Source organism: Pseudopipra pipra, chromosome 6, assembly GCF_036250125.1.
Source record: "Pseudopipra pipra isolate bDixPip1 chromosome 6, bDixPip1.hap1, whole genome shotgun sequence".
Classification (NCBI taxonomy): domain Eukaryota; kingdom Metazoa; phylum Chordata; class Aves; order Passeriformes; family Pipridae; genus Pseudopipra; species Pseudopipra pipra.
Window position 1 is genome coordinate 39530991 of NC_087554.1, and position 17514 is coordinate 39548504.

The 17514-nt window shown below is 36.2% G+C and overlaps 1 protein-coding gene across 15 annotated transcripts in view; it reads right to left on the bottom strand.

Moving 5' to 3' along the window:
- RALGAPA1 (Ral GTPase activating protein catalytic subunit alpha 1) overlaps window positions 1-17514 on the bottom strand; it is a 135855-nt gene that overhangs the window by 9897 nt on the left and 108444 nt on the right. For all 15 annotated transcript variants that reach the window (XM_064658609.1, XM_064658608.1, XM_064658607.1 and 12 more), the window contains one exon: window positions 195-319. In XM_064658609.1, coding sequence (XP_064514679.1) covers window positions 195-319 — 125 coding nt within the window. The remainder of the gene's footprint in view (window positions 1-194; window positions 320-17514) is intronic.

Sequence of the window (17514 nt, forward strand, 5' to 3'; positions counted from 1 at the left end):
CCAGGCATTGGCTCATGATGCCAGAAAACAGAATAAAGATTTAAAGGCAACTTTGCCCACGTTCTCAAGTATGTATCATCTCTCCAATTAATGGTAACCCTCAACGATGTGCAAAGGTCTGAGTTTTCAGTCTTTATAAGTAAGGATACTGCATTTCAAGTAAGACTCTGTAAAAACTGTTCTTAACTTCTTACCCGTCTCTGAGGGCAAATGGTGATAAGGTGCTGGACAGAAAACCTGAGCAGCAAAATCTTCAAAAGTTGTAGGCTCTAGATGATGTTGAACAATTGTTTGCAGGTATCGTGCTCTCTCCTCATAACTGGTTTAGTCAAGAATTAAGGATGAATTTATATCATGTACTGTAACTGCTAAATATCAGTGTCCAGTAATTCAGAATTCTTGGTTTTGTTAAATACATATCATGTATTTCAGTAAGTGTACACATTTTTAATTCTTAACATAACTGTGGTATTATCTGATGCACTGACATAATATTAAGCGTAATAATAAACACGATTAATGTAAAACCATATGGTTCAATTATATTTTTTTTATGTCTGATGCAAAACTTCCTGAAATTGTTTTCAAACAACAGCAACTTAAATACTCTCTTTCAAGTAACCAATTTGCCTATATTCTGGTCCCAATTAAATGTAAAAATTTTTCCATTTTTAAGAGATGTAGCATAAAACATAATCTTAGCATTAACAAAAAAAATGATTTTGCACTTTCCCATAATGAACTGCTTCCATAATCCCTAAACACACACACAGAGTTAAGATAAATACACAGTGCAATTTCAGGGAGAAACACCTTGTCAATTATGCCATTAAAACAAGCAAGAATATTTGTAAAGAATCCACAGGACCCTTAAATATTGGTTAACAGCGTGTTGGCAGGGCACTGACAGGAAAAATACTGTACTTCTTCCTTTTCCCTGTGTTCTTCCCCTCTAATATTATTGAAAAGAGACCAGTATCTTGAAGTGTTGTTGTTTTTGAAGAACCCTCTCCAGGCTTCTTGTTCCAGCAGGCCCGATTTGATGTTAGCACAGAGAGAGCGAGAAAAAGAGAGAATATTTCTGCTGTTCATGAAAGCAACTATGGAAATGGCTGTCAAAATGTAGAGCAGCAGGCAGCAACATACAATTATCAAGAAAAACTACCACGCTGACTTCATGTTGTATAGTTGCTGAACTGAGAAATCAGTTAACCTTTTCTCGCACAACTTTCAAGTCCTCCAGCTGGACTCAGTATGTTGAATGAGGGACACTCTCATTCAATTCAAATTTTCCCTGACACTTACAGTTATGCTCACTTTTTTTTCCCTTCATATTTTATTTGTAGATAGTGAGGTAATTTTCTCCTTACATGGTTCTGTTTTCCTAAAAAATCCCCAAACAAATCAGCATGCTGTGGAGGAATGCACTCAGAATACATTTCTTGAAAGTCCTGGGTTCTGATTTCAGGTCTGCTGCACTTTTCAAGGGGATCAGGGACAGTGAGGAAACTACCATTCTGACCTGTGAAATGGAGATAATATTCATCTTGCACACATTTTTTAGAAATTCAAACATAAAAACTGCACTACATGTGATAAGCATTTTTAATTACAAGTGCTAATATTTCAAATAAATAATGATACCAATTTCAGTTATGGTAAGGAATAAAATTCCCCAAACCAAATTAAAGTTCTAAACAATAATCTTCATATTAGGTTACAAAACTAAACTTCAACAACTATAGAACTTTTCCTACTCAAATTTTTTGCTGTTTTTTTCTGTACAATATTTACTGCAGATTTTACAGTCTATCTAAATATGAAAAAATTATAGAGAATATGCTATCTGGAAACAAAAAATAAAATTACTTCTATCATATTTCCTTAATCATAACTTGGTTATATAGTGAAACTGGGAAACAGTTTTCCCTCCAAAATCCGTGTTCCAAATTCTTTCTAAATCCAGCTGAACCACAGCAGAAGTCTCAGTTTGGAGAAGCTGTAACAGAAGCATCGGGACAAGAGAAAATATAAAAATCTCTCATTGTAATGGTTCTAAGGTTGGGGGATAAACACAGTATTGAGCCTTAACAGAGGAGACTAATATAGCACAGTTTTTAAGAGGCTATGTATAAGTAGTAGAGGATGAAACTGATGGTTGAAGTCTAAATAATACTACGTATCTCACAACTTGTTGAAAAGCACTTTTTTTCATTGGGGGAGATTCACAGCTGCTGAATTTTCTGCAGTTAATAGAGTCCTTTGATTCACAGCAGTGCCCCTTGCACAAAAAATACTGGCCTTTGTGTATTACCAGAAACTAATTTTCTATTTGGCTGAAAAGAGAAAAATGGGGTTATTGCTTCTCCCTCCTACAGAGCTTTTCATTATGCCTGATGCACTCAACTTCTAAGCTCTTCTGAGAAAAAAAAATAACCGAAGAGGCAAGAGGTAGAAAAATGAGCTTGTTAGCACATTAGAAGTGAAGTATCTTGGTGGGCCCTAGAAATTCCCAGTGGTGTGTTAACTTATCACTCTATGCATGCTGGCACTGATAGTCTCCCAATTGATCACTCTCTTTTCGCACCAAAGGTGCTGCCAGGAAGCAAAGGCTGAAGGCCCACAGGAGAACAGGCTGCTATCAAAACAAGCTGTTTTTAAAAGTCTGCTTGAATGGGTAAAATGTTTCATGAAAAAGTAGGGTAGAGACACCTACCTGCTTTTAAAATGGTCTACTTTCAGAGGTCTCTAAAGGAAACCTTTTAGTTTATCCTATTATATCCAAAGCTTATACACAAATAAGGCAAAATGAAGGAAAGTTTCTGCTTTGAACGTGACAAGGACATTCTCATTCTCCAGTCTTGGTACCTATCTCCTAACCAAATAAAGAAGTCTCAACATAGATGCTAACTGAGGATAATGATGTTTTTGTTACACAGTGAAGAGGATATGCTTTTATCAGTTCTAGAAGCCTAATTCAAATGCATACTTAGTACACCCAGAGAAAACTAATCCAACTATCTGCGTTGCTGCTCATCACAACATTTCACAAGAACATCTGCAGCTTGTTAAAAACATAACCCTGCTTAAAACCAAAACAAAAATCTGAGGCAAAAACCAAGTCCAAAGCTTGCTCTATTCTGCAATAAGAAATTACACACTCTCCTCAGAAGACTCTTTCTCTATGTTATCGACTGCATAGATGAGATTGGAATACTTTTATCTTGTAGTCACTTGTATTGAGAACATTCTATGATTTTAAAACTCCAGTTTTACATGTTTTTGTGGCTGAAATAATCTGGTTCTGTGCTGTATTTGAATGCAACTGTCTGCAAGTGACCATAAACCCATGGTAGCTAATGTCTACATTACTTCTAATAGGCTAGACATTTATTTCTTTAAAACACTGTTCTCTAGGAAAGACTTATTAGCACTTACAGATTGAGTGGCACACACAAACTCAATGGCTAGTAATAACAGGGCAATGCAAGCTGTACTCTTACTTCAAGTGGATGTTGCCATTGGCATCAGCAATTAAGATGGAATGGGAATGATGCACAGACAAACCAATGGAGAAAGACTAGCACAGAGAGTGACAAAACACATAAACAACAGTGTTGTGAGCTTTTTCCTTCTGAAGAAAAAAAGAGAATGGACAAGAAAGATATATATTAATTATACAGGCACTTGTCCAAATCTGTCAACTAAAAATGTGCAGATGCATAATCTGCAAAAAACATAACAAAGAAATCCAATTACTTTATTATACTTTTTCAGAAGAAACTGTTCAGAAAAATAGAATCAGTACCAGAAAAAATCAGGAATCATATCTCTATAGGTCACTCAGGTTGTAGTCACTCCAGTTAAAATTTCAGTTGCATTACAATCCATTTTACTTATTCTCTAAGTCTGCAATTATTTCTATTAATAATTATCTTAAAAGATCTATTATATGAAAATACTGCACTTTCCATTATTAGACCTGTTGATTTGTACTTGGGAACAAGCACTGAAAGCCTGGCTGTCAGATCACCTACTTACACTTAATCTGCCTGAAAAACAACATCTCATGTCCACATCTAATAGCTCCCCATCTCTGCTGATTGTATCACTTCCAAGCTTTAGATTCCTATGGCAGACCACATCTACATCTTGCAGACTCTTTATGCATAATCTAAACTAGAACTTTTTCTAGCCATCTACCTGAACAAATTACTTAGGCTCTTACCTCACATCTCAGATACTGCCATATCCTTTTCTCTGCCCTCAGTAAATGCATTTTTAATCCTCCTTATATCTACTCGGAGCATTGCAGAGTCCACTTTCTGAACATACTACTTAGATGGTGCATTCTTTTCAGATATCATCACCAGTCCCTACCACAAATGCAGGCTACTTATTTGAACCTTATAGTCCATACCTATTTCATAATTTTACCAAAATCACTCACCTCTTGTCAGTTAATGCAGTCACTCTCACTCATCTTGACATTTTTGGACAGGCACTTTTGTACTTTCTTCTATCTGGTTTCTTATGCCTAGCACCAGGTCTCCTAAGTGTCCACAAAACAATCCCTGCCTCAAATTCTCTCCTTGGCTATGATGTTTATCGAAAAAGAAACAAGGAAAACACCATGGAAGACTTAAGAGTCCATTCTGTGTAGGTTACACAACTATTTGTGCTGTCTACTATTGTTTCGCATTTCCCTGAATTTTGTATCTGCCTTCATTTGTGGTCTTCAGTTTTATACTTGGCTTTTTTACTTCTGAGGGACAAACATCTGCCTTGTGCTGTACTGCATTTCAGTATATTGAGACTGGGGTCTATGCTAAGAATATGTATGTGCAACAATAATACAAGCAAAACAGCTCTCCTCCTTGCATCTTCATCCACCATCACAATCCCTTTCCTTTATATACAAAACAATCACCTCACATTTCCAATTTTTTTTTTTTTATTCCATGGCTTTGTTATCCTTCAGTTTGGTACAGAAACCTGTTTGCTACATTTCCGCAAATCCCTATTTGTTTAGTTTGTATTTTTTCTTTCCTGTAATTTTAACCAATCTCTACAAAATCCCATACTTCCCATTGTTCAGCCTCTTCATCTGTTTCCATATTTCAAGACCTTCTGTTGAACTAATCTCCTCATAGTCATAGTATTTTTCCATTCTTCTTCACACTTCTCCATTTTACAGCTCAATAAAATGCATTACAATGAATCTATCTAGTATTTTGCAGTTAAAGAGTGGATGCATGATTATTGTTACAGTCATCCAGGTAATACTAATCCTAAAATGAAAGTAACCTGAGGCTGAAAAGAATGAAGAAAAAAGTTTAAACATGGAATAAATTTTCCAGGACTTTATTTAAGGATATAGGACTTCACAGCTGTGTAATCTATCTATTACCAGAACACCTAAGTGCTAGATTCACAAATGGTCCTGCTCCAAACACCATTTGATAACAAACACTTCCTGAGCAGGGACTGGAATCCAGGGACTCTCCTCTTCCAGGAAAGTACCATAACCATTAGGCTACACAGATAAGCATGTACTTTCCCTGTGATTGAGAAGAGGTCTTACTTCATGAAACGAAGAACAATTTCAGCAGTGAATTCAGTGTGCCTGATTACAAAATGTCCTCAGAATCAATGGTTAGCACAGTTTTGTAAGGAGCAGGAGATATGGTCTCAAAATTGGAAGCGGCTCTCTCATTTCCTGGCTGACTGATATAACAAGGCTGTTACCTCCTGTTGTGTTTGTGTGGGCTCTAATCCAGTGAGTATACCTGCAGAACTCAGCATTGCTGCACTGCAGGTCACAAGAACAAAGAAATACCTACCTACTCATTGGGTAGACAAAGGCATGAACTGGGCATTTGGCTGTTTGGGATATAGCAAGCACTTAGGCAGCTCTAGTGTGTGCTGAAGTGGGCAGATCTTTGTATATGACTTCAAGACGATGCCGGAGGATTTCAAATGCATCCGGATCACTATAGTTCAGCAAACATCCCTAGAACGATGAAGATCCAACTTGTAAGCTCAGCAATGCTGCAGGCAGTCCTACACTCCTACTGGGCTGGCTGAGTCCAGTAAACTGATGACTTTTCTTGTTTTCAGAAAAATTTAAAAAGTCAGAATAAAAAAAAAAAAAGGACTTCCTTTGTGAAAGGGAGTACGAATGTGGGCTCTTCACTCATTCGTTTTCATCATCGTGCCCCTCATTCAGAAAAACTGAACAACAGTTGAAATGAAACTCTTATGAAGGTTTTATTCATAAATCTTCCCTCCTGATACTTTCGTAATTGTACATATGTGCATACACGTGTAGTACATCATGATATAACTGTATATTGGTATGCACTACCTGAGATGCTTTGGTTCCAGTGGCAAGAAAAAAAAGACAAGGTTTTAATGATTGTCTTGAAATATTTCTTACAAAAAAGCCAGAACATGCATTTCTAAATAGCAAGATGGACTTTTTCAGGTTAAATTACAAACTACTCTCAGAACTACATGTACAGCTGTATCCCTGGCAGTTCCAACTCCTAGCAAAATCATCTAAGAAGTCAATATATATTGATATGATTGTGGAGAGTATGACTCTGTCAGCCAGGCATTTGGAAAATAATTTAAGACAAGAAGAAACCAAAATGCTGCTCCATCTTTAACTGGAAAATGAAAATTCTACACCCAGAGATACTTTCTTGCAGGAGGTTTTTTTAATTACATAGATACACAATTTATATAAAAGAGATTATCAATATTTTAAGAAAAGTTACATAAGATGGAACTGTCTTGTTTACTATATTTGCCCCCTGAGCAAATTTAGAAACACACATCCATCTTTTATAGAAAAAAGCTCCAAATCTGTAGTATTGTCAACATACAAAAATGCTCCTAGGATATTAAGAGACCAAAGGAAACAAAGAAACAATGAAGCATAGTGAATGGCATATTTTGGCAGATTTTAAGTTTTTTACTCTCTGGCCTGAAAAGGTGTGCAAATCCCACAGAATTAATTGGTACAGTTTGAGGTACTTAGAATGATGAAAGCATCGATTTTATTGGGCACATTTTTCCTAGTAAATTTCAATTCCTGACATCAAAGTGTGAAAGGAGGATTGCCTCCCCTATAAAGATAATAAATATGGGTTAGGGTCAAGGTTTTAAGAAGCTGAAAGGAAAAGTTAGCCACAGCAGAATGTGACTTCTACAGGAAGACTGGACAAAACTCACATATAACAGAAATGGAAGTTTTTTCTTGGAAATCTTACTCTGAAAGAAGAGATTGTGCATTGGTTGTCAAACCAACTGAACTCATACTGAGTCGCAGCAATTTGTACTCTTTGTTGTCTCTTAGAGTTAAGCACATAAGTTGGGCTGCTATTGATCCAGTGTTGGAAGCCCTGCAACTAACTGTGTTTTGTATCTGGGTGGGTGATCAGCATCAACTGGCCACATCGAGAGGAATAGTTAAAGTTCTCTTATATTCTGAAAAGTGACTCTGTAGAAGTGGCATCATGGTGTTCCCTATTTATTGCATTTCAGCAATTTCCACATCTAGTTTGCACGGCATACAAATAAAGAGGGTTTTTTTTCTTCCAGCTGTATCTTCTGTTTACTCAAGTCACCTTGATATCTCAAAGTCAGTATGGGTTCTTTAGTGTTTCTTTAATACTGCCAATATTGAAAATAGCAAATAAATATTTAGCTAGGTACATCTGTTTACACAGTTATGCTGTAAATGAAAGCAACTTCTGCATATACAATTGGAACATAGCCACAACACTGATGATTTATAAAGCAGAATTCAGTTCATTCTCCTCATACCTGATGCAAGTTATTTAGGTGAAAGAGAAGAAAAAACATTATTATGCTTGACACTACTAAAGAGGTGAAAGAATTAAAAAAAATTATAGTCTTCTAAGGTGTTTTTTTCTCCTACTGAACCATATATTCAATATAGCTCTATTGCAAAATGTAACAATATATTTTCTTATCATAAAAATAGAACATTAACCTCAGAGAAATCAAAGTTATATTTCAAAAATAAACTTTCACATTGCATTTGGTGAAAACATTTTAAAACTGCACAAGGGGCTTTATTAATTGTCTAAAATCATTAATTTTAAGAAGTAATGTATATATAACAATCTACTAACTAATGTAGCTCACTAAAAAAATGAGAATGTATATGAAAAACAAGTAAACAGACCAAGACTGTAGAATTTAAGAAAACCTAAAAGGTAGTATCTAACATATTTCACCAAATTCTTTTTCAACTCAACTTGTAACTGCAAAAGGGCTTTCTGAGGCAATTTCTGAGGTGTATTTCTTCATGAGGAAAATAAGGGAATATATAATAGAGAAATCCATACAAACTAATCCCATCACTTCAGATCTTGCAATTTGTTTCCAATACATCACTAAACCATTCTTTAAATTAATATAATGAAAATTACTTTTAATTTTTTACACTACTAAAAAGTTCAATAAATCTATGATTAATTGTTTTTAGGTAAATTATAACACATACTTTTGCTATTTAGAGGTTTTTTTTAAGATTACTAATCATACAGTTAAAGGAGATTACTTACATTATATCTAGTCTATAGTTAAATGGTTAAAAGTCCTTCAAGGTAAGTGTAGGCTAGACAAAGTTGCGGCCACTGAGTGTTTCCAAGTCAATGCTATTGTTTTCTGCCTAGTTTACTAACACATTACATACTGAAAGGCATTGACTTTATCTGAATTTCTGTAAGAATCTTCATTTTTACAGTGTGGGTGCTTTCAAAATTGCTAAATTATTGTAAGAAATTCTAATTGATGCTTACATTTTCACTGGAAAACCCAATATATTTAACATTTTGCAACACTGTCCTTCCACGAAAATCCTTGATATATTGTTTGCTTTTATGTTGTTCCATCAGATCTTACAGCTAGCTAAATTCATCAGTGGTTTATAACATCTTCTAGGAAGAAAAAGCTGTGATTCATCAGTGCAGACAAAGCTGGGCTTTAATCCATTCCTATAACCATATTGCCAAGTCTATATTGTTTACATTGCGTCTCAATTAAGAGACAGGCAGGACACCTGGTACTTCTTTATCTAAGTCCCACGGGCTGCCAGATGACTCAAAATCCATAACAGGTGCTAAGGCAGTGTGAGTGCAGCACCATTAACACAAGCTGGAATTGGATAAAATTTGGACTATGCTTAACCACTTAAAACACTCAATTATGAAATGAAAAATGTAACCACTCTGCACCAAGCTCCTTTACAAAAGGCACTTATAAAGATATGTAGAATTTAAGTGCAAGTGTAATGAACTTTACATAAATTTTAATTTCAGTACAAATATTGTTCAGAATATAATCTATATAAAAACAGTTATATAAAAAAGTTGTGTTTTTAAAGATAAGCATATAAAAATAAACACTGAATTCAATTAATTCTAATTCTGTTCTTCTTAGGCAGCAAAAAAGATAAAAAAAATGATGCTCAGACTTCTAGCAATTTCAAAGTTAAGGGAAAAAAAATCTGAATTAACACTACTTATCAAATTCTTCAACTCTGTACAGTCAGAAGTTTTTATTTTAAGGACTTTGTTAAATGAGAGCATCTTACGGAAGGACTTAAAAAACAAGGTTCAACTGAAAACCTGTATGATAAAAGATAATCCTTTGCACTGAAAAATCCCACTGCAGATCTCTTTTCAGCACTTTTTCATCTAAGGTGACTGAACTAAATATTAAGCTTGGACTCTGACAGAACATGCTACATGAGAGGAAAAATGAGTATCAAAAATTTTACAGTGGACAATTACTTAAGAACTATCTGTATCTAAATGTGCAGTAATCCAATTAAGTTTCTATTTAATATTGTAATTATCAAGAACACAATATAGTGATTTTATTAGCAGAGTAAGCAGCTACAAAGTATAGTAAACTGTCATTCAAGACAGTGTCAGAGTATCTATGATAAGCAGCATATTGGCTTAAACTAATGCACTATATGCCTCTAGGGAATGACAGGCTCAGAGACTGGGTTTTAACATCAGAATCTATCCATTAATCTTGACTTAAATATAATCTACTCTGCAGTAAGAGGAAGAATGGGCATTCAATGAATTATCTGTTTGAAATATAGCAGAAGCGTATTAACACAAACATATAGTAGAAAGGATCAGTTTCAGTACCATTCATTGAGCATTGAGGTTCTACAAACTCCGAACTGCATTTTAGCATGAAATTAAAAGGTCAGATCAAGTAACTGGCAGTGGAAAGACAAATACCTGAACATTATAACAGATTACTCATTAACTTTGGCTGGCTAGCTAGAAGACTAATGACAGTATTTAAAAATACTCCACTTGTCCACGTTTTAGTAACAGGCTATGGAGGTGAAAACAAAACAGTGAAGGAAACAGTGCTGAAGCCCATATGCAGGCAGAATTCCTACTCCAGCTTCCAGGGAGGATTTATCTTACTAATATATCCAAGATGGGAATCGATGATTCTATGAGGTATGTTGTGCTAATTGTTTTGAAGCCCATTACAGCTGCCACTGCTTCAGGCTCTCTCTGGAGCGATGCTCCTGCCATCAGACAGAAGAGCTTGCCAGCAGCAGCGGGTTTGCAGGAGGCAGCAGGGGAGGTGCAGGGCCAACGGGCCAAGGGACTGAAGTTTATTAATGCTGTTGTACCAAATGTGCCCTTGAGAGATGTTAAGGTGCGGGCTGAAGTGATGACTGCAACAAATGTGGAATAGCAGAGGCCAGAGGGGAACTGCAACCCTACAAACTAACTCTTGATGTTAGGAGTGGGATTTATCCCCCCTCTGACACTTGGCATTACATCAGTTTTAACTCAAATAATTAAGGTTGATGGGGGTAAAGAATACAGAAGCAAAAATGTCTCTCTGCTCTCTAGTATTAGCATGAATGCTTAAGCCCACTGTTTTCATACATTCAAATATTTAAATTTCTACCTTAAATACTTTTTCTGCATATATAGGCATCTTCATTGATGAGAAAAACAGTGAATACCTTTCATGAAGAAATCACTACAAACTGTAAAACTACACAAATAAAAATTATATTAATATTAAATATTGTCCAGTTAAAACACTGCAGATATAGATATGTATTCATTTGCAATTCCACACTACTAGTAACAAAGAAAACATTTTTCATGAGAAATTGTTATTAATTTTAATCTGTGTACTTTAATAAACTTTACAACTACCTTTTTTTCTTTTATACTTGAAGAGAATGTTTTCTCTTTATCCTGGGTTGCTGCAGTACCAGTACAAGATAATCTACTTACAAGCCTCTTTGGAGGGCAGTAAACTCGATTTTAAAAACAATTTTTGAAAATCAAAGTCAGGTTTCTATTTAAAAGAAGAAAGCAAATATTAATTTTCAGTTATTTCCCTCTTTCTTTATTTTGAACAGCAATTAGCAAAGCAGCCCCTTTGCCCTCCTCCCTAGTGCTGTCAAGCTGTTGCGAGCAGTCTGCAGCACTACAATGGTACTATTGTGAACACAGCCTGGGCTTCCTTCCCACAGAGAGTTAAGTGGGCAGTTCCTGCTGCCCATGATTGGTGTCCAGTGAAACAATACTTAAGAGCCAGGTTTTATCAGTTCCATGCCAAAGAAGTGAAGCCAGCAAACCCAAGCCTTCATATCATGCTGAACCATATGCCAACCCTGCTGGCCCCTAAGGTTTATCACTAAGAATCAGGATCCATCATGTCCCCTGTGAAATTTCACTTCACATACCTTCTGTGAAATGCATGGCTTTGCTGAAAACTGACCTTTTTCCCCAATTGGCAAGAACAGATGGATGGTAACTATGGTTTGGCAAGCAGAAATTAAAAGATTTTCTAATAGCCTGCATTCTTCTGTGTTTGGGAGGAGAAGCATTCAGAAGGAGAAAGATCTATTTGTGACTCACAATCTATTCAGGTGCAGTTAATCAGCAATTAAACTATTTTCTCAATGTCTAGAAAGTATATTGAGATTAATTTGACTGGCCAGGCTATGATTAGGACTCATCCTTCGGACTGCCATATGGTAATTCCAATTACTGTAATACTAACTTTTAATCCTTGCTTTATGTTAGTTTAGTCCATTTTTCTACTAACTATGTGGCACATACAGAATAAACTATAACTTTTTTGTAACAATTTTGACCTGTTTAAATTAATAAATATTTTTACACGAAGTACATTCCATTTCCAGCTAAATATTTCCACATACTCTCAGGTTTTATATATAACCCCTTTGTTCACTAACTGAAATACAGACCTGTAGCAGAACAAAGACAAACGACGTGCTAGTTTCTATTAATCTTTTTTTTTTTGGTACCTATGATCTTCTAATTCCTCTGTTGGCACTGGAAAGCATGCAGCAATGGTTTTGATTACCATATGCAGAGCGACACAGAAACAGTTTGCCAACATCTTATTCAACTCACCCAAAAACATCACTCTATCCCAAAAACGTTACTGTTTTTATCAGTGTTGATTGTTGCAAATAATCTCCCACATTTCCCACCAATTTAAAGATCAGAATCCACCATACACAGTGCCATAGACTTATTCGTATATATACAAGCTTTCAGTGTTTTAACGTACAAATCTTGCAAGTTGTTTGCACAGCCCTTACCTGTTATTAGGGTGAATTTATGACAAGAAAACGATTAAATCAATAAACAACGCTGTCTTTTGCAACATAAAAATAGGGCTTAAATAGTTTAAAAACATTTCATTCTTTACATCTTAGAAACATCAGGAAAATTTGTTTAATCTTCCCCACTTTTATTCACAGATTTCTGAGAGCTATCAAAGAAATCTATATGAATTTTAACACCTTAAGGGGGCAAGAGTCTTAACATTTTAACAAAGAGCTTTTGTTATCCAAACTGTTTAATCAATTAATAAGGTTAAGTAGGTATTAACAAAAAACCTGTCACTTTGTGTTACATACAAGGCAATCAACTCTGCATAAGATTGAATTAGTTTATCTTTTTCATCCCAGTTCAAGGACTTGTAGCCTTCTCCCTGCAAATTTTTGTTTAAAAGAGGAATTTACAGATATTTAAAACACATTTTAAAATGAAAGAGTGATTCCACTACTAACTTCTAGTTTACCACATAGAAAAATTTCCTACCTTAAAAGTATGTCATCACAAAGAACAATTTCCCTCTCTCAAAGCTGTCTGTACTGACATATCCAGACTCAGAAGTTCTAGGAGGATCATAAAACACATCACTGTTTTTCAGGATAGCCCTCTGCCATCCTTCTATTCTAAAACAGAATGCTAACAGCATTAAGCTTACTCATATTTTGTACAGTTATCAGTAGAACCAGTATTCCTCCTTCAGATGGGTAAATTCAATTTATGAAAGAATGTAGAAGAACCTAGAATATACTTTTCTAAGTAGTATAAAAAGATTTGAGTCTCCCCCATAACTGTCTATGACATTAGCAGAGCACTCAGGCCTTTATAAGTGCAATTATTAGTAAAAAATTACATTACTAGAGTCAATTATTTTTGTCTCATTTGATATTTTGCATTTTTACCACTTTCAAGAGAATCTCATCTATTTCATTAGGGAAGAGTGACTAATGAAAAAAGCCGTACTATTAATTAAAATATGTTATAGATATCTTGTGATAACAACAGCATTATTATTCTTAAACCCATGCACTTACACTATATCTCTTTAACATGTGCTTCCAGCATCCTAGTTTAGGCCAATCAGTTTCACCTCAGTGCCTGACAAGATGATGCAGAGATCTTTCTGGAAACTATACTAAGACACATGGAAAATAAGAAGCTGATTTGTGACAGCCAACACGGCTTTCCTACAGACAAATTGTGCCTGACAAATTTTGTGGCCTTCTACAACAGGGTTAAAGTGGTAGATAAGGCAAGAGCAACTGACGTCATTCATCTACCTGGACTTGTGCAAAGCATTTGACACTGTTCCACATGACATTCTTGTCTCTAACTTCGAGAGACATGGATTTGATGGATGGACCACTCAGTGGATAAGGAATTATCTGGATGATCACACTCAAAGAGTTGTGATCAATGATGCGATGTCCAGAAAGCAGTGACAAGAGGTGTTCCTTGAGGGTTGGTACTGGAATCAGCACTGTTTGGCATCTTTATCGGTGACATGGACGGTGGGACTGAGTGCACCCTCAGCAAGTCTGCTGATGACACCAAGCTGTGTGGTGCTGTCAACACGCTGAAGGGAAGGGATGCCATCCAGAGGGACCTTGACAGGCTTGAGAGGTGGGCCTGTGCAAACCTTACGAAGTGCGAAACAGCCAACTACAAAGTGCTGCAACTGGGTCAGGGCAATCCCAAGCATCAGAACAGGCTGGGTGGAGAACAGATTGAGAGCAGTTCAGAGGAGAAGGACTTGGGGGTGTTGGCTGAGGAGAAGCTCATCACAAGACCACAATGTGCACTTGCAGCCCAGAAAGCCACCCGTACCCTGGGCAGCACCAAAAGAAGTGTGGCCAGCAAGCGGAGGGAAGTGATTACCCCCTTCTACTCTGTTCCCATCAGACCCCATCTGGAGTACTGTGTCCAGCTCTGGGGCCCACATCATAAGAAAGACCTGTTGGAGTCAGTCCAGAGGGAGGCCATGAAGATGATCACAGGGCTGGAGCACCTCTCCTTTGAAGACAGACTGAAAGAGTTCAGCCTGGAGAAGGCTCCAGGAAGACCTTATAGCAGCCTTCCAGTACCTGAAGAGAGCCTACAAGAAAGCCACAGAGGGACTTTTTACAGGGGCATGTAGTGATAGTGAAAGAGGTAATGGCTTTAAACTGAAAGAGGGTAGGTTTAGATCACATATAAGGAAGAAGTTCTTTACTGTCAGGGTAGTGAGACACTGCAACAGATTGCTCAGAGAAGCTGTGTATACCCGATGCCCGGCAGTGATAAAAGGAGAGGTTGGATGGAACTTTGACCAACCTGGTCTAGTAGAAGGTGCCCATGCTCAGGGCAGGGGGTTTGGAACTGGATGATCTTTAAAGGTCCCTTCCAAACCAAACCATTCCATGCTATGATTCATATCTGCAGACAGTCCATTAGAAGCAGTAGAGAAGGCAGATTCTGTGGGATTAGAAACTGGGCAGTTACTAATGAAGGCATGTTTACTTGAACATGTGCAAATCCAGAAATGTTGCTAAAGAAAAGTATATATGAGTTTTGCTAAAAAAATCACAGACTACAAACATGAAAATATACTGGATTACAAAACAGCTTTCAAGCTTCATACTTCAATTTACTCCTCATATTAAAAATGCATGAAAACCAATTGAAATTATGTGAAATTATGTTCACTACATGAAAATGTAGTAAACACAGCAGTTTTGTACGCAGATCTGCAAGTATTTCTTCAGCAGTTATTTGAAGTGTCTTATGACAAAGACTAAGGAAAGAGTTTAAAAGCCTATCACAAATGTTGGCTCAATCAGTTGTCTATAGTGGCTAAAATCAAAGGCATTTAAAGTGATGCTTTGGAATTATTCATTGCAAAACAATCCTATTCTTTCAACAGGTAACTAACAAATCATGGCTGAGAACAGGCTTGCACTACCTCTGAGGTCCAATTGTTACTCAGAACACTGTCTACTTTTGCTCCCTGGCGTTGCATTTTAACTCTAATTGCACGATCAAGCCAATAAATTGGACTCAGGGGACAAAAACCCCCTACAAAAGTACCTACTCTGACAAAACCAGAGGTTGCAAGAAAATGCACTTCAAAAGAAGTGAGGCAAGATGAGACAAGCAAAGGAGAGGTATCAAGGCTTGAAAGACAGTCATTAATACTGACAGATTACTGTAATTCTGGCTGTCAAGGTGATCGATTTAAGCAGCATATGCCAATCAATACTCTTCTCATTTACTGAGCAGCATGAGATATATAGTTAGGCAAGATGTCCCTAAGACAGGATTTCAAACCATACTTAATGAACATAAATAGCACAATTTATGCTTTGGAATCTTGGCTCTTTTTTCACTTGGCCTTTTTTTTAATTTGGCAAACTTCAATGTGATGTTATTCATACAAAAGTTACTTTAAATTATTCTATTACACCACATTGCCATTGTGTATAAAATTCCTTTACATGAGATATTTCAAACTGTACAATTTTCTGTATAACATATTAAAATATTATTTTTTAATATGAACATTCTTAAATGCAGCAGTTATTTATGTGCTGTGCATTTTGCTTTTTTTGGGATTAGTGGTTTGCCATTCTGAACACTTCAGTCATCCAAGTATGCAAGTAACCTGGTATTATATCTTCCTGGTATTTCCCCTGGAATTTTGCTTACAGTAGTCTCTTTTTGTTCAAATATACTCATGACATCATAGGAAAATACATTAATTGGATGCATTAGTTCAGGGAAAAGTACTGTAAAGACAATAAAGATAGCTATTATTGTCATTGCATACCTACAAGGAGACACACATTAGTGCCATGGTCTAGTAACGGCAGCATTGGATCAAGGGTGGGACTTGATGATCTAGGAGGTCTTTTCCAACTTGGTTCTATGATTCTATGATATACACATGACTCTATAGAGTGGTGACCAGTGACAGACCCAAGGGAATGGCCTGAAGTTTTGTCAGGGGAGGTTTAGCTTGGATATTAGAACAACTGTGGCCACAGAATCTGAAGAATCCTCTTTGCTCACTGTATGCCATAATAAAGAACATTTTCTTTATTTTTCCAGTGCCTGCAGTTCTATCTTGAGGCAGGAGATGGTCAAGCAGGCACAGCACACAGCAACCCTTCCAGTTCCAATAAAACCTTTTCTTGGGGCAGTTGAGTACCACCTCAAGAAAAAAGCTTTTGCTGGGTGATCAGTTTTTAATACAGAGTAAACTTTTAACAAGCCACTCACAGATATTACTTTATTTATAAATAAGTTACTGTCTTGTCAGACACCATATGGAGTTAATATCTTCCCTTTTTCTGGAAGACAACTGTCAAAAGATTAGCTACAATACATCAAGTATCAACTACTTAGTCATACAATACCAAAAAAATAGGAGGATGTCAATTTTCCAGTTTTGATAATGAAGATTAATTTATCCAATAATTTAGGTTAAGATTTATTTGATAACATTTTTAGATGGAATACTTAAAGTAGCATTATGTTTCTGCTATTTAATTGATTTCATGTGACCAAAAAAAAAAAACAAACCCCCCAAAAGAAATGCCAGTTCTTGGCATTAGGTCAAAGATTTTGTAGACTATTAGAAAGAAGTGAAAATTAGGCTATGATGATTAAGGATAAAACAGTCATCTATATTCCCGATGTCTAAAATGTCAATACATTTCAGATTTAAAAGATGCTAAATAGAATTTCTTCCTGTGTGTATAGCTATATATTAGGTAGCATCCTTTGGTAGGGGAATACTAAGTAAGACAGAAAGCACAGTGTCTGAAGTGCACTATCTGAAGTGCAG